This window comes from Alligator mississippiensis, chromosome 13, assembly GCF_030867095.1.
Source record: "Alligator mississippiensis isolate rAllMis1 chromosome 13, rAllMis1, whole genome shotgun sequence".
NCBI lineage: Eukaryota > Metazoa > Chordata > Crocodylia > Alligatoridae > Alligator > Alligator mississippiensis.
The window spans coordinates 25,775,193-25,799,732 of NC_081836.1; the positions used below are offsets into that span (position 1 = coordinate 25,775,193).

General features: G+C 49.4%; 1 protein-coding gene across 4 annotated transcripts in view; it reads right to left on the reverse strand.

Annotated features, from left to right (window-relative positions):
- Positions 1–24,540, reverse strand: part of CLUAP1 (clusterin associated protein 1) — a 366,633-nt gene that overhangs the window by 312,554 nt on the left and 29,539 nt on the right. For 3 of the 4 annotated variants that reach the window (XM_059716425.1, XM_059716424.1, XM_059716428.1), the window contains exon 2: positions 495–770. The exons of the other annotated variant lie outside the window; for it this stretch is intronic. In XM_059716425.1, the coding sequence (XP_059572408.1) occupies positions 495–732 (238 nt within the window). In that variant the 5' untranslated portion in view covers positions 733–770. The remainder of the gene's footprint in view (positions 1–494; positions 771–24,540) is intronic. 4 annotated transcript variants of the gene reach the window in all.

The following is a 24,540-nucleotide window of genomic DNA, read 5'->3' on the forward strand; positions in this document are numbered from 1 at the left end:
TCTTCAGGGGCTTCACTGTGATCACTGGAATGGAGAAGGGGGGTCCCTTCCCTGTGGAAATCCCCTTCCCGGGTAAGTCATGACTTCCAGCAGCTTTTGATGGGCTAGGCTCATCTCTATCTGTGAGATGGATACAGGGTGTCCTCCCTCGCTAAGGTGGTTGGCCCATCTGTTGCTGCTTGCTACAGGAAGGCCCGAGCTGCCTCGTACAGCTACTGGGCCTGTCAGCTCTCTCTCAGCCCTGTGCACCAAGAGCTCCTGCCGTGCAGGGCCAGGGACCCGTGCTGCCTCGTGCAGCCATGGTGGTCCCTTCAGCTCCACAGTCTTGTGCACTGATATGTGCACCAAGGGCTCCTGCCTCATGCAGGATTGGGGACCTGCACTCCCTCATGCAGCTGCCAAGGTCCCATCTGCTCCCAGACCCTCTCCAGCCCTGTGCATCGATCCATGCACCAAGGGCTCCTGCCTCGTGTAGGGTTGGGAACCCACGTTACCTTGTGCAGCTGCCAAAGTCCCATCCACTCCTGGACTCTCCATGCACTGATCTGTGCACCAATGCTGCGGCTCCCTTTGTGGCAGGGTTGAGATGCAGCTGCTTGCTGCCTCCTGGTTGGTGGAGGTATCTTCTGGGTGCTTCTGGGACAACTGGTCCACCCCGCTGGTCAGCTCCAGCTCTTCTGCACTCTTCTCTTCTTCATTGTCCCTTGTTGAAGCCGCCCAGGTACCAAGCATGCTGGCTTTTTATCCCTTCTGGAGGCTCTGCCCCAACACTGGAAACAGACCAATGGGAAATTCTGAGGGGTGAGCTTTCTGGGAAGCCCCAGAAAACTGCAATTTGGCCAGAAATGACCTGAAAACATTGGGGAGTGGGAAGGCAGGGAGAAAAGTTAAAAACAAACAAAGAAAATAACTTACCTGAAGCACAAAGAAGAAAAGAAGCAGAACCCCAGAAACATTGGAAGCCCTACTTTTCCAGGGTCAACCAAGTACAGGCTGAGCTTCTGCTGAGGCTTAGCCAATCAAGTTGTTCGATTCCCTGCTTTAGAGGGGAGTTTAAAAGCCCTGCCCAAAGCAGAGCAGGTAAGTACCCTCTGCCCTAGGGGTTGCAGGCATGGGCATGCTGGGTGCCTGTCACCACAGCTAGGCATGAGACAAAGGGTGTTCCCACTTCAGGGGCTTCCCCACACTCAGCACAGCTGTCCAAGCCCTGCTTTGCTTTGCTACCACATGGGAGCAGCGGGGAATTTCCCTCTCCCCTTCGTTGCACAGTGGGGCAGAGCAGGACTCAGAAGACCTGGCCTGGGCAGGTAGAAGCCCCTGCAGTGGGGGCACCCTGCATCCCATACCCAGCTGTGGTGGCAGGCACCTGGCACAGGTCTCCTGAGTTTACCTCTGCCCTGCCCTGCCCTGCCAAGAAGGGGAGGGAAATTCCCCTCCTCTCCCAAATAGCAGCAGAGCAAAGCAAGGCTCAAGGGAAGTGCTTTCAGGTGAGGGAAAGCCCCTGCCCCACACATGGCTGTGAGGGCAGGCACCTGGAAGAGTGCCTGCCCCTCTCCCTCCCAGCCTCACCCCACTCACCCAGCCCACACACAGCCAACTAAGCAAAGGCTTGGCTGGGATGATATAGTTGGCTGGTCCTGCTTTGAGCAGGGGTTGGAGTAGATGACCTCCTGAGGTCCCTTCCAAACCTAAATTTCTATTATTCTATCATTTTAGCACTCAATAAAAGTTGTTTAATAAAGTTTACTTATTATGGTTGCATTAAGAATTCTAAGTGGTGAGCTTTGCTTAAAAGTTATTGTTCAATAAATGATGAGCTTTACTTTTTTGAAAACAGCCGAAGAACAGGCTGTGTGCTGGCGTTTAATGGTAATCAGCCCCATGGTGGGCTCCCTCAGTCAGAGGCATGGGAGAGCCTGCCCTGGAAAATGCCTGCAATTGGCTCCAAGAACCCTGCAGGGAGCCTGCTTTCCCCCCCACAGGAGCAACCTGTAGAAAAGTTAGACAGACACTTGACTGGGATTGTTTAATCAGGGAGTGTCCTGCCTTGAACTGGAGGCTGGACTAGATGACTTCATAAATTCCTCTCTCGCCCTACTTTTCTCTGGTCCTATGGGAATAGCTTCTGCCCCACTGAGGGCAGGGACTTAGGCTAGAGCATAAAACACCCTTCCTTGCCCAGCCTGCACTGGAGGGGAGGGTGGAGGTGGGATTGGAAGCTGCAGACAGCTCCTCCTGGATCAGTTCCAAAGTGGAGCTCAATACCCCACTCTCACAACCCAAGAGTGACTGTCTGTTGAGTCGGGAGATCACGGCACTTCACAAAAAGCGCTGTGAATTACAATTAGTTATAGTAGAATGCTGCACATCTGTCAGCATCCTCAGTGTCCAAAATGGCCATTACACTGCTACAGAAGTACCACTTAGTAGTTACAAGAAGGTACAAGGGTCCTGTAACACTGATGGCCAGGGAGAGCCTGTCACTGTGCTTAGAGCATGGTGGTGGCTGGGAGCCCCATCAGCAGAGGGAATCCTCAATAGTGGGATCTTGCTATTTGCTGGTGCAGAGGGAGCTGGTGCATGATCCTGGGAACCATCTGCACTGGGATTAAGTAGTGATGGGATCTGATGTATGATCCTACAGTCACACCTCCTGCCATGCATATGTTTCAGGGCAGGAAGTGCAATTGTGTGGATTGCACATCAGCTCCTGTCATGCCTTCACCTGCATGTCTGGCAGGGATCTAAGAGTCTGGAGGCAAGTTGGCTTCAGAAGAAGGTAACTGAAACTGGACAAGGTGTTTTTTTGCCTTCTGCTTTAGCCTGGGACGTTTTTCTTTCTAGGATCTTTTGAGCGTATATACATGGTAACCAACTGTGTCTCTGTCACTGCAGTGGCATGGCATTGGCAGTGCTCACATCTCCTTTGCTTCTACCTATGTCATGTTGATTCCCATCAAAAAGCTGGTCTCTATCCCAGCAGGTACTTGCTGCTAGCTTAGACCCTCCTGGGAGGGGACCCATCCTCCTACCTCTTTCCAGATGAACTTTACCCCATTTACTCTTTCTTCTGCATCTTCAACCTGTGTGCTGAATGAGGTAGCCTAGTTAACCCCAGCTGCCAAGCTATCATCTGCCACACTGCTCGCGGCCTGAATACCTCCATCTCCCTGCTCCACCCAGCCTCGCTTTGGCTGTGGTATTTGGATCCCAGGAATCCAGGTTTCCTATCAGCTCAGGTTGGGTGTTTGCTTGGAGAGAAGCCTTAGTGCTGTGGGAGGAAGTGTTTGGGACTCGGAAGGGTCTGTAGAGCAAAATATGACATATGAGGTGCTGAAAGAAAACTGGTCTTTATTTTCTGGCTTCAGTCATCTGACATGGTACAGGACTACAATATGCGTTTTAGGTGACATATAGTTGATCAGTGTCTAGCTTGATAAGTATGGTATGCAGTGAAAATAGTGAATAAGCATCTATGAATATTCTAATATTATAAAAGCCTTAGTCTGTCTGTCCATAACGCTACATTCACACTCTGATTGGTTGTCTGAAACAACCAGAGTACTCCAACAGTGTTCCAGACAGAAGGCAGTGGCAGCAGCATGGCGGAGTGCTGCCATGATGGCAGGGACAGAACAGGGGGTCAAGGCCAGCACTGCTGCTTTTCTCCCCCCACCAGCCCTGCTCCCTGCAGGCAGCAGTGACGGAGCAGCTGGGGGGGGGGGGGGAAGAGATGCCCCCACTCTAACCCTCAGTTCCCATTGTCATGGCAGCACTATCCCTGCCAATTCCCCAACAGAACCGGAGCTGGGAGGGTGGGGCAAAGTCAGCAGTACTGGCCTCACCCTCCGCCCTGGTCCTGCTCCTTAGAGGCAGAGGGGGAAGGAGGGGAGGGAGCAATGGCCCCAGACCTAATACGGTCAGGGGGAAGGGGGGGGAAAATGAGGCTGGACAAGAAGCGGGGGCAGGGCCAGACGCGGGGCTCCATTCCTGTCTGCCTTACCCCCATGACAGCAGGGACTGAGGAGCCAGAGTGGGTGGGTGAAATGCAGGGGGGGCCCCACAGGGCCAGTGGCAGAGCAGTGGCAGTGCAGGGCCTTGGGTGGCAGTGCTCTGTCCTTGCTAACTCCCCCCCTGCCCCATCATTCCTGATGGGCAATTGGCTAATCTATGACATATCCCTCCTCACAACTCTTGTATAAAGCTGTGCTAAAATAGGGAACTGAGGCATGAAATGAGTAGTTTAGGATTATACAGGAAGCAGGGCATTGGATCCAGGCCTCTCAAGACCTCATTTAGCTTCCTGACCACTCTCTGTAGTAAACAAACACCAGCCACCGCCACTGTAGTGAGACTCTACTCTAAACGACTACTGGGGCTGTTAGAAGTGTCCCTGGAACCAAGCTATGGCCCCTTCCAGTCCTTAAGATTTTATGATACTTCTCATGTGAGCTGATGTTTCAACTACAGCATCTTGGCCAAATTCTCACTTATATTTTGCCACCTTCAGTCCTCCCACAGCCTTATCTATGCTCAGGAATCTCCATTAATCCCTATCCCAAACTGGACGCAGCTACACAAGAGGTTTACTGTGCAGTTGACTAATTAATAGGGGTGTGCAAAGCAGGCCCTATTTGATTCAGATTTGGCCCAAATCAGGGACAGTGATTTGGTTCGTTGATTTGGATCACTGTTCCCGATTCGATTCAGCCGAATCTGAAACTTAAGATTCAATGCTGATTTGGAGAATCAGTGATTTGGACATAGACACAGCTTTAAAAGTTTTTTCTACATACCTTGAGGTAGCAGGCACAGCTTGTGATTGCTGTGATGGGGTGCATGGAGCGGACCAGAGGCATACGGGGGGGCCCTCCATGTGCTCGGCAGCAAACCTGGAAGTGGACTAGAACTACTTCCAGTCCACTTTCGGATCTGCTGGGGAGCGTGTTGGGCCTCCCCAGCTCAGCGACGGGTCGCAGGAGGACCCGGGATACTCCCACCAGACACAGGAGGCACCAGTCACTGAACCAGGGGGAACACAGGGGGGGCCCCCAGCACACTCCCTGGCGGACCCAGAAGTGGATCAGAAGTACTTCTGGTCCACTTCCGGGTCTGCTGCTAAGTGCGCTGGGGAGCCCCCCCACACTTCTGTGGGATACCCCATGCGCCCCAGCATCACAGCAGTCATGAGCCCCTGCTACCTAGAGGTATGTAGAAAAAACATTTAAAGCTGTCTCTATGTCCAAATCTCCAAATCAATTTGGAAGGTTCCAACTCAATTTGGAGAGATTAAAGGGTCCTCCAATTCAGTTCGTATTTGGAGATTCGGCCACTGAATCAAGCCAAATCGAATCAAGAACCAAAGCTTCACATAGCCCTACGCATTAACTGTTCAGTAAACATCTCAGCATCTACATGTGCACCCCTATTAGGGTGCACAAAACTAATAAACTCCGCAGCAGGGTAGGCCTTGTATATACAAGTACTATAGATTCATAAATGTTTGGGTCAGAAGGGACCTTAACAGATAATCAAGTCCAACCCCCTGCCCTAAGCAGGAAAGAGTGCTGGGTTCAGATACAGCTGGCTAGGGTTATGTCTAGCCTCCTCTTAAAGACACCCGCAAGGTAGGGGAGGGTTCCACTTCCCTTGGAAGCCCATTCCAGATTCTGGCAACCCTTACTGTGAAGAACTTCTTCCAGATGTCTAACTTAAATCTGTTCTCTGTCAGTTTGTGGCCATTGTTCCTAGTTACCCCAAAGGGTGCCCTGGTAAACAGAGCATCTCCTATTCCTTGCTGTCCCCCCCGGTGAATTTATAGGTGGCCACAAGATCACCTCTCAGCCTTCTCTTGCTGAAGAGATCCAGGGCCCTCAATCTCTCCTCATAGGGCTTTCCCTGCAGGCCCCTAAACATTCAGGTGGCCCTCCTCTGAACCCTGTTGAGGTTATCCATATCCCTCTTGAAGTGTGGTGCCCAAAACTGGACAAAAAACTCTATCCTTTTGCATTTTTTTTTCTTCTGCAGCAGCACACATGTAGACACTGACGGGGCTGACTGGGGCATGAGGGTGCCAGCTAGCCCCACACTGAAGCACTCTTGTACCCCAGCCAGCCCCTTCACAGCACATTGAGCCTGGTTGGAGCAGCACCAGGATGGCAGATAGACCTCCCAGGCCCTCTGCCAGCCAGAGCTAGTGCAACCCAGCTCAATGTGCTTTGGTCTGGGTACACATGTAAACTGCACACCTAGGAGCTTCCCAGGATCAATGAACTATGGAGCAATAAGCTCTGCAGTTTATTGCTGCCCCCTAATGGCATATATATACACACCCACTGTGTAGCATCTGCCCTAATAAGACTTGAGAAATGGAACTTTCCAGCTACACTTCATGCCTGATGCCTTTTAGATGCAACATCATTTTGGGGGTTTATCTGGGAGATGAACTCTTGCAAATCCAGACATCTATTTAGGTGCTGGTGGGAGCCGAGTATTTTGGACAATCCAGCTCCAAGTCTCTGCTGCAGCTTTCATTTTCATTTTATTTATGTAACCCTGGATAGCTACTGCAGGGTCCCCAAGTGAAGAGCCTCCCCTTACAATCAAACAACCTTGCAGACCATTATAAGAACTATTTACAAGATAACATATAACCAATGCAATAAAACAAATGTTATACCGCATGACCTGGCAATGGTGGCTTAAGGGTTAATACTTCTTGGATACACATTGGGGGGGGATACAAATTACCCATGATAAGTAAGGAACCAATAAACAAATAAATTGATACTGCAACTAATAAACCATCAAGTACATATTTACACAGTCTATAACTTTTACACTGTGTACCAAGGACCCTGTGTGCACTGCCCCTGGCGGGGTGTCTCAGAGAGCAGAGCTGCGCCTCTTGGCACAGGAGCTGTGGGCGGTCCCTACTCCAGGTGTCTCAGTGCAGCAGGCGGTGGCTCCTCCACTGCAGCCCCTACAGGGTAGCTTATTCCTGCCCAGACCTGCGTCCCTGCTGCGGTTGTAGCAGTTCCTTCTGCCCAGCACAGCCTCACAGCGTCCAGCAAATGCAGCTCCTCCCTGGCCCAGGGCTTCTGGTGGCTGGAGCAGTCCCTGCCCCGCTAGCCCAGGGCGCCCTCAGGCACCTGAGCCTGCCCCTCCCTCCCTCCCTCCCGGGCCTCCTCACTCACCGGGAAACACCAGGGCAGTCTCAAGCAGTCTCCGCCTGGCCCTGCATCCCTCTCCCCCGTGCTCACCCAGCTACACAGGGGCTTGCAGGAGGGTCTTCCCAGGTTCGGAGTCTCCTTACAGGCAGCTCCTCTCGTCCTGCCCCGCGGGGCGCCGAGGGGGAAAAGAGGGAGAACAGACAGTGCAGTGCTCTGGGTGCAGCCTCTCACTGCTACTTCCGCAGGGCGCTGCCAGGGGCTCTCCGAGAGACAGCCATGGGGAAGATCCTTTTCCTGGTCCCCAGCCTGGCCCTCACCCCCTCTCTCTCCCTTTTGTTCTCCCCAGAAAAACCGCTCCCCTCTTTTAAACAAGCCTCTCAGCCAATCCCAGGCCAGGACTCTTCTCAGGCTTTTGCTAAACCATGCTGGAGTTACATCACTCCTCCCACTTTCAAAGAGGGCTGCCTCCGAAGCAGCTTCACTCGCCCTCACGACAAACGGTGTCTCTATTGGGATAAACTTTGTCTCTTCGCACTCTGTTCCTCTGCAGGACAGCCCTTATTGCTTCGGATGGGTCCATTTTGAATGCTGCTACATTTAATTGTTGTTTCAGTTCAGGATCAGCACCAGAAAACCTCTGTCATTTATATGGCCTGTTGCAAGCTTGGGAGCTTTGATGGATGGAGTAATGTTAGTTTTCTTTTACTCTGCTAATAAAAAATATGGATTGTTAAGGTTCTGTGCTGCCTTGTCCCTGGCCTGGGAATAGTTGACTGGGACTTTCATATGATTTTTTTCATACAGGACTGAACATTATTCTTTATTTTCCAGTGTCCAGAGCCTTGGTTACAGGACACTGTATAAGCCTGAAGTGCAAGTAGTATCTGCCTGGCTTAAGTCACCTAGGTTATGCCAGATAGCACCTAGATATGACTGAGATGAACCCCTGGATGTCTTGAAGCTGTGGTTGTGCTCCCCTGAGTTTCAGCCCCTAAAAGCGAATCTCAGCTACCAGAGACCAATCCCTTCATCTGTTTCCATGGGAACTACTGTCAGGCACAGGGACAGAAGGTAAAGATTTTAAAATCCATAAGCTTTAATAAACATAGCTAAGCCTGTCCAAGCTCCACTGCCACAGGCACAGGATCAGAAAGGTCCATGGCAGGCAGAAGCTGGAGAGAAGGAGCTCTGCCATGGCAGCTTCCTGCTCTGTGGCCTTCCGCAGCACTCAAGCACATGCAAAATGTCAGTCTCTCTTTGGGCCATGGTTGATGTTTGAACTTGGGACATTCATGGATAAAAGCCTGAGCCACTATCATTTGATCTAAACGGGCAACTCCATTAGCTAGCAGGAGCAGTAGGCATTTGTCCTCAATAAAGGCCATATCCCACGTAACTCCTGTGCTCTGTGGACTTCCAGTGCAGTGACTGTGTTTTATTTACCTTAGAAAGACTTGATAAGTGCATTTCATACAGCTTAACAAATAAGCAACATAAATACACAGTTAATAAGCAGAGTCTCAGTCTCAGTCTCTCAGCCAAGCAACATAATACACTCCATAAACATCAGTCACTAAGCCTTCACCATGACAAGGTCCCTGCTTCTGGGCTGGAAGAGTTCCACCTTCTCTATACAAAGGGAAGGTTTATTTTGTGGCTCTGAGGCTCTTAATAAGATGGGACAGCTCAGCCAAGACAAGCAGTGGTGTGAAAGGAAGAAAACAAGTGAGGACAGTTCAGATCGAGTGCTCAAAGCTGTTTGTTTGATTTTTACTTTCGCCAACATACACAACCATGACGTCTCTCACTGCCCAGAATCCTACTGCCAGACTCCATCAAAGAGCAGGAGGCCTATGCTGCCAACCATACAGACTCTGGGTGCATCTACATGAGACATTTTACTGCACAGTAGACTAATTTACTGCCCAGTAAAGTGTCACTGTCTATACGTGTAGGTGTTTACTGGGCAGTAAATTAGTCTACTGTGTAGTTAGTGTACTACCTGCAAAATACAGGTAGTAAATTAACTACTGTGCAGTAGTGCATGTGTAGATGCTGACCGGGAGCAAAATTGCTCCTGGTCAGCCCCACCACCAAGTGGCTACCCTTAGGTTTGCCCCAGGGGCACAGGGCTCAGAGTTTCTCCTGCCCTGGGCATGGGACAGCTCTTTGCCTTCCCCAGACTGGCCTTTAAAACTCTGGCATGACCCCAGAGCCTGTGCCACCTGCTGCCTGCCTCTGGCCATCAGGTCCCACAGCAGTGGCCCTGCACCAGCTGCAGCAGCTTCATGGACCCCAGCAGTGGCCCCCAGGGCCAGCGCTATGGTGGGAGAAAACTCCCTGGGGTTCATTGTCTAGCTGCATAGAAACCAGACAACACGGGTAAAGTTTACTGCAGTTTATTTGCTCGAGCAATGACCATTAAGCCAGCAAAGAGGCAAAATGGCCCCCCCTAAAGGGTGGGGCGATCTTTTATACTTTTTACAACAAGGCAAGACTACAGGGTTAACAAAAGCAATACTTGGGCGGTGCTTCACAAATCTTCATAACAGCATATTTCTATTAAGCTGAACTAGCACTTTTTAAAAACTAAAAGTTAAGTAACAGTAACATTACGATACGTTAGCAAGAACTTGCAGTGGTAGATACTTCTTAAGGACACGATCACTGTACTTAGAACAATGGCTTCTTTGTCTTATCTTGTGCCTTGCTGTAGCTGATTTTACAGCACACAGACACAGATCCACTTGCTGCATTTTACTCAGAAAATGCTAAACACAGTTAAAATTATTACTTGACGCAAGCAAAGGCTTAGCTATCATTCTGCCTTGTGGTCAGCGGCACTGCTAGGCCACAGGTCATGCCTTGTATTCAGCTGCAAAGCTAATACTTCTTAATAATCCAAATTATTGTTAACAGTATGCTATCAGAAAACTATTCTATTTCAGGGTAATAACAAACATGCTCACTACAATCCCTACTTTGTTCCAATTTTCCAGAGGAAATTTTGGAACACACTTTTAGGTATTCAACTTCTTGTGGGGTTAGGTTTTGATGATTGATGCTGGATATTTGTACAAACTGACTGTGGCGGCGAAGTGCCCCCACAGGCTAGCGAGGGAGAGAAGGGAGGACCCACAGACCCCAGACCCCGAGAGCAAGCCCCCAGAGGGGCATACGTACCGGCTGAAGAAAAGCGGGAAGAGGAGCCGCATCCGCGGCCGCAGCCGCACGAACCGCCATTACGCCAGTTCTGGCAACAGCTGTTCCCGGCGCGGCGAACAGCTGAGCCAATCCCGGTGGCCGTAGCGGCCGCGGCGGGGAGGTTTAAAAACGCCGGCAGGACAGGGAGACGAGGAGAGCCAGGGAGAGAGAGTACGGGCGGGCAGCCCGTGCTGCAGGCTATCGCACAGAGCGGAGAGGACCCAGCCTGCGGGTCTCAAGCAGGCGGCTTATCTAAGAGCTGTACGCCTATCGCGAACAGCAGAGTGAAAGGCGGTCAGAGAGTGCAAGCCGAGGCACTCTCTCAGTATCCTGAAGCAGCTGACGCTCAGGAGGCAGGGGAGCGCTCCGCTGCCGGTAGGAGAGGGGAGACAGCGGAGGCTCCAGGAGGGAGCTGGAACCAGGGGGAGCACCCACCAGCTACTCCTGATTTGGAGGAGTATTTTCTGTAAGAAGGGAGGAAGGAGGAATTACTCCCAGCAGGAGGGAGAATGACCGGGAACCGGGGATCTGGTCTGAGGCCGTCATACAGGGCCTGGAAACATCTGGAACGCATCACCCAGCGGTTGGCATGTGGACAGGGTGTAGGGGAGGCGGAGCCCCGTGGCCCACCGCGTCACTCAACCGTGAGTAACACCGTCTATCGGGAGGCCCCACCCAGGATAAAGATCTCCACTGTAGACCCCTCTAAAGGTAATTGATTACATCCAAGTCGTGGCAGGCGAGTTGAGGGGAGGGGCAACACCCGATAGTCCAGGCGGAGCTAGACACAGGCTCCACACTGACCATACATTTTTACTTGCCTTTGCATAAACTGTTGTCCTAGAGAGCATAAACACTGAAAACAACATAACAGGCAGACTATAGTTATAACTATTTCAATTATACTTAGCATAAAAGGTCTAAGCCATCCTGTAAGGGAAGAGAACCAGTTAGTAAGCCAGCTAAGAGATGCATCTTTGGGGATTTTAGCTACGTCTTCGGCTTTTTGGATATGTACAGCTGCATCATTGAGGTGGGTTTGTACTATGGTAAAAGAGCTGTTAACCCATACACAACATTCTGGTCCAATAACCGCACAAGCTCCCCCTTGAGCAGCAAGGAGAAAATCAAGGGCTATACGGTTTTGAATTACCATTTGTCGGAGTTCTTCTTGGGTGTCAGCCAAGGCAGCAACGGCCTTCGAGAGTTTCTTGTGACCTTCACTGAATTCATGAGCCATGATTTCTATCACAGCTTGGAGGCATAATGTAAATTTTCCAAGACACACAGTGCCTATTCCTGGGAGCATACTTGCAAGGGAACACCTGAGTAATACTCCCTTGGTAAGTTGAGCTTTTTGATATTTGTCTACTATATCACGGCTTTCTTGCAAATCCCTCTTGTTTCGCCACCTGCCCCGTGGAAGGTGCATGGCGAAGGATGTTGAGGGTTTTAGCAGTGCCGGATAGCAGATACCTTTTTCTTTGGCAGGGATTTTATGATAGGCGTGGGAGCCACAGACCCAGTATTGTCCTTTGAAAGCAGCGAGGTTTGAATACTTAGGAGGTATTCGGCCACCATTTCCTAATTCTAACACTCCGTGCTCACCCTTTGATTTAAAGGAAGGATTTGCAGTTCCATTGAAGAAGCATTGTCCCAGGGGGGTATCAGTGTACAAACAATACCACAAGGTATTATTTAAAGAGGAGATGGGGGTACAGATAGGATTAGTGCCCTTGGTTAAATTTTGCTGCTGTAGAAATCATTGTAAGAGCTACAACAGGTAGGAGTTGCTGTATCATTATTACGCCAGTCTCCTCCAATTGAACTAGTACTCGATGGGGCCCAAGGGGAAGGGAGTCATGGGAATTCCTCCTTGGGTGTAGAGAGGAAAATGATTGCACACCCAACAGTCACTTTGGTTTTCTGCTTTAGCAGCTCTCTCAACGTATCGGAGGTACATACTATTATCAGAGATATGGGCAACAGTAGGTTTAAGAGTAGCCTTAGCCTGAGGAGACTCTGCAAATTGTCTGAAAACTGGGTGGCTAGGCTTTACACAATATTCTGTTCCATAAGTAAATACTCGGACTTCTGCTGAACTACAGCAATGTGAGGGGGGATGCCAACGGGCAATGTTGACCTTCCCGTCTATATCAGAGAGTTCGATTGAATCGCTTATCCAGACAGGAAAACTGTGGGTGTCAGGATTAGCACATCTGCAGCAACTGGTAGTTATAGCCGACCCCTGTGAGAGACTTATTTCTCCGGCAAAGAGAAAGATTAGAAATAACATAGTTATAAAAGCCATATTATAACAAAATCAGCACAAACAGTATGAACAACCCTGCAGCTCCAATAACTGTTCTTCTGGAGCATGTTACAGTCTCAAAGTGCTCGGTTTCGGCTGATCCAAAAGTGTCTAAAGGATGCAGTACTTGGAGTTCAGTGTTCTCTGGGCTGGGCAGGACCCCAAAAGGGTGACAGTTCATTAGTGGACTTTGATTAGTTTGAGTTTTATATTATCTAATGGGCTGCAGGTCCAGGAGGTGTTTGTTTTTATTTTTTTGTCTGCTTCTGGCTCACCCTTGTCGCGGTCAGGTGGACATGCGGTGCTCCCACGAAGTCCGCAGTCGTCTTCTTCTGGCTTCCCCTTTTCCAGGTCAGGGAAGCTTGCATTGGAGCCAATCCTGAGCTCTGGTGAAACTTCTGTCTTCTTTGCACGAGTATAATGAATCCAGTTGTCCTTTTCTGCTACTTTTACGGCGGTGTGGGAGGTGAGGAGGACTTGATATGGTCCTTGCTACTTAGATTCAAGGGGAGACCGTTTCCAAGTTTTCACGTACACCCAGTCTCCAGACTGGATGCGATGTGCTGGGACATTAGCAGGTAAAGGTTGGCTTAAAGCAGCATACCTATGGAGAGATTTTAACTGAGACTGTAGAGATAAAATATAAGAGGTGAGTCCTTCATCGCCTAAAAGAGAAGAAGTGTGAGCCGGTAGTAAGGGGAAATGTTGGGGAACAGGGTGTCCAAACAGCAGCTCGTAAGGACTGAGCTTTAGTTTTTTCTGGGGGTTGATCTGATGGACATAAGAGCCAGTGGGAGAGTCTTAGTCCATTTTAACCCGCTCTCAGCACATAGCTTTCCAATTTTTTGTTTCAGGGTCTGATTCATTTTCTCTACTTGTCCTGAGCTTTCTGGGTGCCAAGGAGTATGAAATTTCCATTCTATTCCTAGGCAGCTAGTCAGTGTTTTATTTAAGTCAGCAGTAAAATGTGATCCTTGATCGCTTTCGATGATACGTGGCGGACCAAACCTGGATATAATTTTGTTAAGGAGTATTTTTACTACTTGTTGTGCTGTAGGTCTTCTGGTGGGGAAGGCTTCTACCCACCCCGTGAGTTGGTCAACAATTACTAGGAGGTTTTTGTACCCATTGTCTTTAGGCATATCTGCAAAATTTATTTGTAGTCTTTCAAAGGGAGTATTATCCCAGGGGCGGGCTCCAGGGGGTCCTGATTTTTCTCCTTTGACATTAAACTTTTGCATATACTGCAGTGTTCTAAAAGCCTTTTTGCTTCCTGGTAGACTCCGGGTGCGTAGAACAGTCTATTAGTGATAGCAGCAAATTTTTTTTTGCAACTTAAAAGCTTGCTTTGGTGAAGTTGTTGTAGATAAGGTTTAAGGGCTGCTTTAGGTAGCACTATTCTTCCGTCCGGCAATCGCCATATTCTATCCTTTTTAACTACTTTATTTCACAAAAGATCAGGTACAGTAAGTAAAAAAAAAACCCACAATCTCACTAAAGAGAAAGCATTCCAGGACATTCAGAACTTCACACCGTGACAAACACTTTTGCAGTAATACACATCATGCCTAACATTCCATATAGCTCTCGAGAAACGAGCAGTTCTCTCTTCCCTGTCTCATAGAACACATGCAAAAACTTTCGGCATTTCACTCTGAGAAAAAACAAAAGCAGCCTGGTGAGGGACCAGGGCACGGCACAAGCTGGAAGCCACAGTCTGCTACCATGCCGAACTGCTCAGGCAGTGGTTCAGCTTCAGGTACTTCAAATGGAGTTACTACTGTATAACCCATTTTTCTAACTCTGTTGACTATTTTTGAAGAGCTATTTACATAAAAAATTAAATCAGGGTTGTCTAAGGGTAAGTCACTGAAATCTGCCCTGGGTTTTTCTGAAAATGCTGCAACTTGAAGGCAATCGTGGGAGTTTGGTTCCCCATCGCTGGGTAGAGGTAATAAAGTAGCCGGATTCAGGGTATTGCATCTCTCTATGACCAGGTTTGTAGCCATTAAAAGCATGGTTTCCTATTTGTTCATTCTCTGATGAGAAAAATGTTGAGTATTTTTCTGGAGGAGGAGGGCTACTGTGTGTGGAGCCTTCAGGATAAGGGGGTATCTGAGGACTAATTCCTGGGCTTTTTCGACTATTGTTGCAGCTGCTGCCGCTGCGCGAAGGCAGCCTACTCCCCCCTTTGCCACTGGATCTAATTGTGCAGAGAAGTAAGCTGAGGGCAGCTGTATGATCTCAAAAGACTGGTTCTTCTGCATCTTTTGTTTTTCTTTCTTCCTTTTTTTTTTTTCTCTTCCATTAAAAGTTTTAGTAGCAATGGCTAAGATTTTTGCCATGGATTTACTCTCAACACCCTCAGTGTCATGTTGGAGCTTCTTTCTAATATCTTTGCTAGCTTGACTTATGAATACAAGTTTTAACAGAGGCAAAGTGGCAGGTGTCTCGGGGTTCATGTTTCCATACTGACATATAGCTTTACAGAGTCTTTCAAAGTAGTCTGAAGGGTGTTCTCTTGCCAGTTTAACAGGTCGGTGGTGGAGAACGGAGCGTGTGTCCAGTGACTGATAACTTCTCCACCCTCGCCAGGCACAGGGTATGCTCTTAGGGGAGCCAGAAGGCTAGGGGCAGGCACTCGTTGTCGGGTACGATTAGCTATGGGAGTCAGATCAGTGTTCAGGGAAGCTGAGTCTGGAGAGGGATGCCTTGATCCATCTACAGGCTCAGGACTTGGGTGGTCGCAGGGAGGCAGTCGGGGTGATGCCTCCCCACGATTTCCTGAGTCCGCTGCCGGCACGGGAATGAACGGATCAGGTGGGATAGGGGGTCTGGGCATGGGTTTATAATCATCATCTGAATATGAAGGTGGTGCAGAAAGTTTTGGACATTGAAGGGGAGCTAACAAATTCGGGAAAGGTACAGGGGTCGGGGTGACTAAAGGCTTACTAGCAACATTGTCTTATAAATACCAATAATTTATTAGGTCGAGGCAGAGGTCCTCCAAGATCTTTCGTAAGGCAGCCAGGCAATTTGGGTCAAATGATCCATTTTCTGGCCATTGTCTTCCCAAATCTAACTGAGATGTATAAGACGTCTAATTAATTAAACAGAGTTCTGCCATACGAGACTTGGACAGTTCTGCCCGTCCCTCCAAATATTTCCAATTCCTGACCATATAATCAAGGGGTGAATATCCTAGGCCAGAACCCATGATTATATCCAAGCACAAGCAGTCTTATTTCCCTAAGTTCTACCTGCCTAGAAGCTGTTTCATCCACGTACAACAACCGGTGTTCTTGGACCCCACTGGCTTTCTCCATGAGGAGGGGTGTCTTGAGTCTGAGACCCTAGTCATTGGCCGTTATAACAGCATTTCTACCTTATATCCGTGTCTTTCGCCTTTCGGCTAGGCTGCCGGCTCTAACAGCATTTAAAGTAGCAGACGGATACCCTCAAAGACTGCTTCCAGAGACCTCTAGAGGTTAAAACCAGAAAACCAGAAACCAGATAGAAACCAAAAACATACCTGACCTGAGGTACTCGCCGGTACCGTTCCTTTACCCGATTTGAGGATCCCGCCTTATTGGTCCTGAGGGGACCATCCACCACCCGAGACTAACCCAAATAGGTGAACTCACCTGGTGCGCGCTGGGGTGTCAGGGGGTGGAGGTCTCCAAAGGCTCCAAGCTAGATGGATCCCATCTGGGTCGCCAAATTGTGGTGGGAGAAAACTCCCTGGGGTTCATTGTCTAGCTGCATAGAAACCAGACAACACGGGTAAAGTTTACTGCAGTTTATTTGCTCGAGCAATGACCATTAAGCCAGCAAAGAGGCAAAATGGCCCCCCCTAAAGGGTGGGACGATCTTTTATACTTTTTACAACAAGGCAAGACTACAGGGTTAACAAAAGCAATACTTGGGCGGTGCTTCACAAATCTTCATAACAGCATATTTCTATTAAGCTGAACTAGCACTTTTTAAGAGCTAAAAGTTAAGTAACAGTAACATTATGATACATTAGCAAGAACTTGCAGTGGTAGATACTTCTTAAGGACACGATCACTGTACTTAGAACAATGGCTTCTTTGTCTTATCTTGTGCCTTGCTGTAGCTGATTTTACAGCACACAGACACAGATCCACTTGCTGCATTTTACTCAGAAAATGCTAAACACAGTTAAAATGATTACTTGACACAAGCAAAGGCTTAGCTATCATTCTGCCTTGTGGTCAGCGGCACTGCTAGGCCACAGGTCATGCCTTGTATTCAGCTGCAAAGCTAATACTTCTTAATAATCCAAATTGTTGTTAACTTAACAGTATGCTATCAGAAAACTATTCTATTTCAGGGTAATAACAAACATGCTCACTACACCCCACCACCTGCCTGCCTCCCATGCACTGTGTCCCTGTGCTGCAGGCAGGTGTCCAGGCCTGGCAGCTCCCAGGCTCTCAGCTGGAGCCCCCAAGGGCTGTTGAGGGAGCCATGCTGGTATCCTTCCCAATGACACACTGTAGCAGGGCACTAGGATGTGCTTGCTCATTAAGGCTGAAGAAGCCTGGCCAAGGAGATCTGCAGGCCAAACAAAGCTCCCCAGCTGCAGGTTGCCAGGGTAACACCTAAGGGAGTAATCGGCCACACCTACCGACATCACCTGACTGGCAGGAGCCAGGTTTCTAGGATATATAAGCCCAGGCTGTAGCTAGGAGACACACACTCTCTCTGGTAACTGATGGGGAAGGAGTGCCTGCCTGCTGAAGCTACTTGAAACGTGGTGCTGCCTGCCTAGCTCTCCCAGTACTGCCTGCTGTACTATCTGGGTGCTACATGACTACAGGCAGTCCTCGATTTAAAACATTTCGAGTTACGTTTTGCACTTACAACATTTATAAATTGACACTCCGTTTCAACTTTCTGACATCAGTTTCAGCTTTACAACGCTTGATCTGATACCATGCCACACTGGTGAACAAGTTCACTGCGTCATCCATCTCCCTGGAGAACATCTGTCCAAACTTCCTTGGCATTTTCTTTAAGAAAACAAAGAAGACTCCAAAAAAACCTGCAGCTAAGACTCCTGAGAAGACTCCAGCCATGAACCCTTCGAAAAGTCCAGCAAAGTCACCTCAAAGAAATCCTTCCAAATCAATATGATTGCTATTTACAATATAAATACATTAATGTAGCTACATTACTCATCTATAATTGATTGAGTATAACATTCTGGGTTATTTTTGGTGAAAATAGGGTATCAGGCCTAGGTTCAGGAACCAATCCCCCATTTATAACATTGTTTCCTATGGGAAAATCAGTTCCGAGTTACAACATTTTGACTTAAGACACGGTTTTCAGGAAACAGTTGTGTTGTAAGTCTGAGGACTGCCTGTACAGGGAGTCTCCCAGGTATCTAGAATAGGGGCATGTTACTCTGAGTGGAAGTTTGTCTCCTTAAAGAGGCATAGATAGCACTGTTGTTATTGCTAGTATTTAAGTTATAGTCTAGGGGCTTGTGTTTATGTTCACGTTTCGTCAAGAGGATCAGAATGAGGCTGGAAGGGGAGATTTGGAGGCCTCATTAGCACCTGGAGAGAAAGGGCATATGATTTGGTAGAGCCCAGAGCACCACAGGGGTGCAGCCACAGGGTTGCAGTGAGCCCAGAGCGCCAGAGGGGCGCAGCACCCATAGTGCCAGAGGGATACAGCTAAAGGGGTGCAGAACTAGGTACCCAGGAGAGAAGCATCAGTGAGATGCCAGACATCCAAGAGAGGCACAGAAAGCCAGTCACTAGAGAACTAGGTGCCTGAGTGTTGCAGAGAGATAGGAGCCAGAGGGCTCAATGCCAGAGGCATACAGAGTTGATGACAGTAGTAACACCTGTGAGGCATGGGACATGTGTAGGGAAGGTTGGAGTATGTATGCACTGCCCAGTATAGCTGGGCACATGAAGGGCAGCCTTGTCGTTTTTCTTGGGCAGAGCCTGCTTTGCCAGGCTGCCTGTAGGCTTCCTGCAGAACTGCAGAGCTGCACAGAGCCCGGTGCTTTGCTCTGCGGCTGTGGGGGCAGCAAACTAAAACTCCTCAGAAGTCATTTAAGGTGCATTACACCACCACATTTCCTACAGCGGCTGGAATTAATGCGCAATATGCCACAGAGGCATGCAAACACTGACCCCATTAAAGCAGTGCAAAAGCATTTAGCTCGCTTTAAAGTGTCGTGCACACATGTCCCTCATTTCGTCTACACACAGCCCATGTTGGTGAAGGCTCCCTAGTGGTCGATGACAGCCTGCAGCATGACAGAATGAAAGCCCTGCCAGCTGTAGTGGGGGCAGTTGTTACAGGGCGGGCAGGTGACAGGGATTGTCACAGACCAGCTGGGCACTGTGAGTGTATCAATTTTATCACAGGCCAACTGGGCTATTTGATTCAGTTTCAGATCGAGGAGGCAAAGTTGGGAGTGGAATAAAGGCAAATTTATTATAGCTTACACACACACACACACAACAGTTAACAGAAAGATAAATGTGATAAGCAGATAATGCAGTATTAAAGAGCTAATAGTAAATAATAACAGATAATAACAACAGATAGATAGATAGATAGATAGATAGATAGATAGATAGATAGATAGATAGATAGATCTGTCACAGGCCAACTGGGCACTGCGAAGATATTAGCCACTGGGTTGTTCAAAACAACAAATAGACAGACATGGGTTGGCAATTTATCAATAGTCCCTCAATGCCAGGTGCGCGCCAAGTGATTCCAGCGAAGTCAGGCGTCCCCGATGATCAATGCTGTCAGAGGGATTACCGGGGAAGGTCCCTTGATCAGGATCCGATCTTCACTCACACCGGGAGTCTGGGGTCCGGGTGTGGAACAGAAATGACAGTTCTGTTCCCTCCTTCCTGCTGGTTACTTGATGCACGTGCTTTTTATACCTAGTCTTATGTTAATCTGTTGGCCTCAGGGCCACTCATAACGTTGCCCTATAGCTGTTATCCTATGGGATTGAAAGGTGTTAAAATTATCATAAAAGGTTACTACCCAGACTCGGGTTTATCTAATAATCAAATTATGATGCAGCACCTTTAGGTTTGAAATTGATGTCGCTCCGCCTAAATCTCAACCCCTTTTAGGCTTCATTTGAATATGCTTTCTTGGGATATGCTTTCTTGGAACATGTTGGGTGTGCTAAGCAGTTAGATCCAGTTTTTATTGCTAAGGCTGAACCCTGAGCAAAAAACCATTAGGCCAGCTAATCTCACAGCTACAGCTTTGCCTATGGGGCCCAGTCAGTTCCATGAACAGTTAATTTATCATTGTGGTTAAACTTATGACAGACAAGTTACATTTGCAATTTACAAACTTACAAGCTTTATATTAACTAATATTACCTGTTTAGGCAAAATACCAAATGCCTCCAAGAAGCACATATTTATTGCTTATTAATCCCTCTGGTTCTGGCTGTTACAGGGGATGTGGGTCCTGTCCAGGGCCCCAGTGCACTGAAGCCCAGGGCGCAGAACCCCGCCACCCTCTCCATGGGGTTGTGGACCTGAAGCATGGTGTGGCCCAGCATGTCCTGGAGGGTGCCACAGACCTCCACAACAGCCTCTCCAGCAGTCATCTTGCCCACACTGAAGAGGTCACCAATATAGTGCAGGCTAGAAGGCATAGCCAGCTTGAGCAGAGCAATGGCCAGCCAGGTCTCTGCGAGAGGGGTATGCACAGAGTGGTGGCCTGCTGCTTTAGGTGTAGGTGCAGCCGGTCAAGGAGCTCCTGGAATGTGGCCCAGGCCATCTGGAATAAGTCCAGCCACTGCTCATCATTCCAGTGGCTCTGGATGACATGAAGCTATCAGTCCTGGCTGGCTAGCTGGGCCCACAGGCATGGGTTTGGAGCCCCAGAAGCCTGGGGATGACACCCATGGTGGCATTCACATGCACATCATCAGCATTCCTGTTGGGGTCCAGGCAGCACCCCGGGGTGGCTGGTGTCAGCACAGAAACAGGGGGGTGCAGGAAGACCAGTGAGCCTGGCCATGCAGCCACGTAGGACAGGGAAGCAGACAGGGTTGAGCCTGACCTGGGCCAGATGTTGGCTGCTGAAGCAGTGAAGCATGGTGAGCAAAAGCGCAGGGCACAGGTCATCACTCCTCGGGCCTGGGGATGGAGCAGCCATCACACAGTGGGCGCAGGCTCTGGCGACAGAGGCTCAGAGGGCTGTGCCAGCACGCTGCAGGCTGCTCCAGGTCAGAAATGCAGATGGCCATGGAACACTGCACAGGGATGTCTTTTAAAGAGGGTCCCTGGGCCCAGACAGCTGTGATCAGAGCCTCCACCTCCCCTGGCTGCTGCAAGGGGCCAGTACAGGGCCTGAGGAGGTCTGGAGCAGGCTACACTCATAAGCAGCGATCCTGGTTTTCTTGGTTTAAAAATTACAGATTTTCTGATTTAAAAATGCTAAATTCTTGAATTAAAACACCCCCAAATCTGCATTTTTCTGTGATTAAAATGAAATGCCACTATATGTATAGGTATCAGTTGAACACCATGTTTTATTGATATATTTACAATTTTAAAGCAGTTTGGAAGCTTACCAGTGCCTCAATCACTGTAATAAAATAAATTATAAATACCTATAAATGTTGGTGTTTGATTTTACAAAAATCTAGAACTCTTGGTTCCAAAATGATACCTTTTATTAGACCAACTGGAAAATGGCAAGAAAACTGTCCTTTTCTGCAAGCTTTCAGCAATCAAAGTCCCTTTGTCAGGCTCTGGGAAAAGTGTAGATGGTACCAGATGTGTTTGATTTTGGTTTTTTTATCCATAGAAAATCAGAGCACGCCCTACCCCCGTTGGTCACCAGGACATGAGTCAAGCTGTGGTTGTGTCCCCCACCCCACTGTCAGGGCTATGGGACCAGGGCCAGGGCCAGGGCCCACAGCCCTCTGTACCCCCAGCAGCGCCCAAGCCCTGGCTGCCGCCCATGGGAGACAACGGCTGCTGCAGCAGCCAGAGCTAAGTGCAAAGCCTGGCTCCCCCTCCACTGGGGGCAGAGTGAAGCCTGTGGACTAGAGAGGATGTGGGCTGCCAGCTGGGGACTCAGGGCTCCCTGCCCTGCTGCTCTCCCCCCAGGGGCCTCCACAGCCCAGCAAGTGGGGAGGCTCAGTGCTGCCGCTAGTAGCCCTGCACCAGCTGTACCACCATGGTGAGGTGCACCCTTCCTGCCTGGCAGCAATGGTGGTGACAGTGTAGAATTGTGCTCCTCGTTACTGCTGGGTGGATAGGGGGCACCTCGCCATGGCAGAACAGCTGGTGTGGGACTCCCAGCAGTGGCACCAAGCTTGCCTACCCCACTCTGCCCTCCCAGGCCTGGTCCCACCTGCTAGACCGTGGAGGGTGGGGGGGGAAGGCAGTAGGGTGGGGAGCCCACAGCAGACGGCCTGCACCCCATGCACAAATCTGGGAGGCATGTGCCCCCCACAGAAGTGCTTGCAGTGGCTGGCTCCCCTGCCATCCCCTGGATGACCTGCCTGTCCCTCCATCCCACTCCCCAAGCAGGCCCTGAGGCTGCAGATTTCCACTCTGGGCCCAAGCCTCAGGCCCCATACACCACCCTGGCTGGGCAGCACCCCCTTCCCCAGCCCTGTCCTACTCCCTCCCTTCCTGTCTTCCTCCATCCCTCACCATGGGGGCCTCAATCTGCCCTCCCCCACCACCACTGACTTACGTGGATCGAGCTGCAGGAGCTGCCCTCCATGCTGCCTGGCTGCCACGTGCATGTGTGCGGTACCCCTTGCCTGATCACCTTCCTCTATGGTCGAAGTAGCCCATTGCAGGCTGGAACTCTCCAGCCTGCAAGGGGAAACCTGCATTTCCTGGGTTTTTTTCCTTTAAAGGAGAAAATCTTCATTTTTCCACATTTTTCCATGGTGAATGGAAAACCCAGGTGCCTGCTCAAAAGGAGTAAATCTGCTACCAAATGGCTGCATGTGTAGATGTCTGCCCAGGGTTGGTTTACTGTGCAGTAAACCCAAATTACTGCGCAGTAAACCCAAATAGTATTAATTGCATGTGTAGACATGCCCTCTGTCACTCAGGCTGGGGAAGCAAAGGGTGACAGCAGAAAGGGGAGCAGCCAGGGGTCCTTTTCCCCATACCAGAACTGTGTAGTAACAAATGGCCTGGGCCTCATGGTCCAGATTAGGTGACAGCCACATTCCTGTACTCATTGAAACCAGTGAGTCTGACTTGGCAGACTCTGGAAGGAGCTTGGCAGAGCCACATGGAAGGCTTTTACTTAGAACTGTCATTTATTGTTCTCCTGTTAGGGATTAACTGAACAGTGCAGGGCATGCTGTAAATAGCAATGTGCTTTTCAGAACTGTGGCCTGTGCAGCAAGGAGCCTTCCACTGAAATGCAGCTGCTTCTGGGGTGGAAGGAGGCAGCTAGACATTAGTTCACAGAAATGCTAGGTCATGGTTAAAAGAAGAGGTAATGTAAAGCAGGCTACTTACTGGAAGCAGAAGAGTAATTTAAGGGGACAAAAGACATCTACAACAATTGAAAGACCACCAGGACTCAGATACTGGTACAGTACCAGCTCAAAAGGATGTGACATCAGTTGTTGGGTTATTAACATCCCCCTACAGCAGGGGCAGGCAATTATTTCGAGTGGAGGGCCACTTACTGAGTTTTGGCAAGCCATCGAGGGCTGCATGACAGGCAGCCGGAAGCAGATAAATATTAATTTTCTAAATTTTTAGGGGCCCCGTGGGCTGGACAGAATGGCCTGGTGGGCCGCATTCGGCCTGCGGGCCACATTTTGCCTGCCCCTGCCCTAGGGCCACCGGGAGGGTTGCCAGAGTGCTGTTACAGGGCCATGTCCCATGCCTCATCCCCAGTGCAGGCTTCAGAGCTTGAACTTGAACACACGTCTGAGGCTGACCTCACATAAAGCCCAAGCCCTTGAGCACAGCTGTTCTTTACCCATCTACTTCTTGGGTCCCTCCCATTATGGATTACCAAGGGAGTTGTGTGTGTACAGGGAAGTGCAGGATTCAGCCTTCCATGCACATGTTTATAACCCTGCTCCTTCTGTGCATCACACCAGAAGATACAGTTCTTAATCTTTCTGCAGCTTTCCACTTTAGCCCAAGCTCTGAGGCCGGTGCTGTTTGAGTGCTGACGACATGGTGTGCTGCTTGCAGACAAAAGGTGCCGCTTCCACTATTCATTGCTTTGTGTTGCCCTGGCCAGCAGAGCTGGCTAGGAAGAAGCTGTGCTCTCTGGCCCCAGCAGTGGTCTGCACAGCCTCTGTTAGACAGACTGTGTAGGACTCAGAACGTCAAGTCACAAGCTTCTGTCACCACTGCCTTGGTGAGGTAGGGCTTTAAGAGCTGAGAGAGTTTGGGTCAGGAGCGGTTTCTGACAGTGCTGTGAAACTAAAGCAGGTACATGTCTGTCTGAAAAGGCCCGAGAGGCCACTTCAGGCTCTGCTCCTTAGAACCTACACAAGGGATGTATCTGTAGCACTGTCTCTGGAGACTGGAAAGCAATGCAATCCAAGTGTAGGTGAGGCACTGGCTGGGCAGGGACAAGCCAGAGGACAGCATAAGAGCATCCCCATATGGTAAAGCTGGAGCAGCCTGGGCTTAATGCAGAATGAATCTGCCTCCTCCAGCACAATCTCAATTGGGCTGCTTGTTTCTTTAAGGATCTCCACTAGAGCTTGGATTTGAAATAGATGGACTCTATTATATGCATTAGAATCAGAGAGGTTTTTCTTAATGGATCTAAAAATTCATTCAGCTGTTTTAAGCCCATAGAAACAGTTTC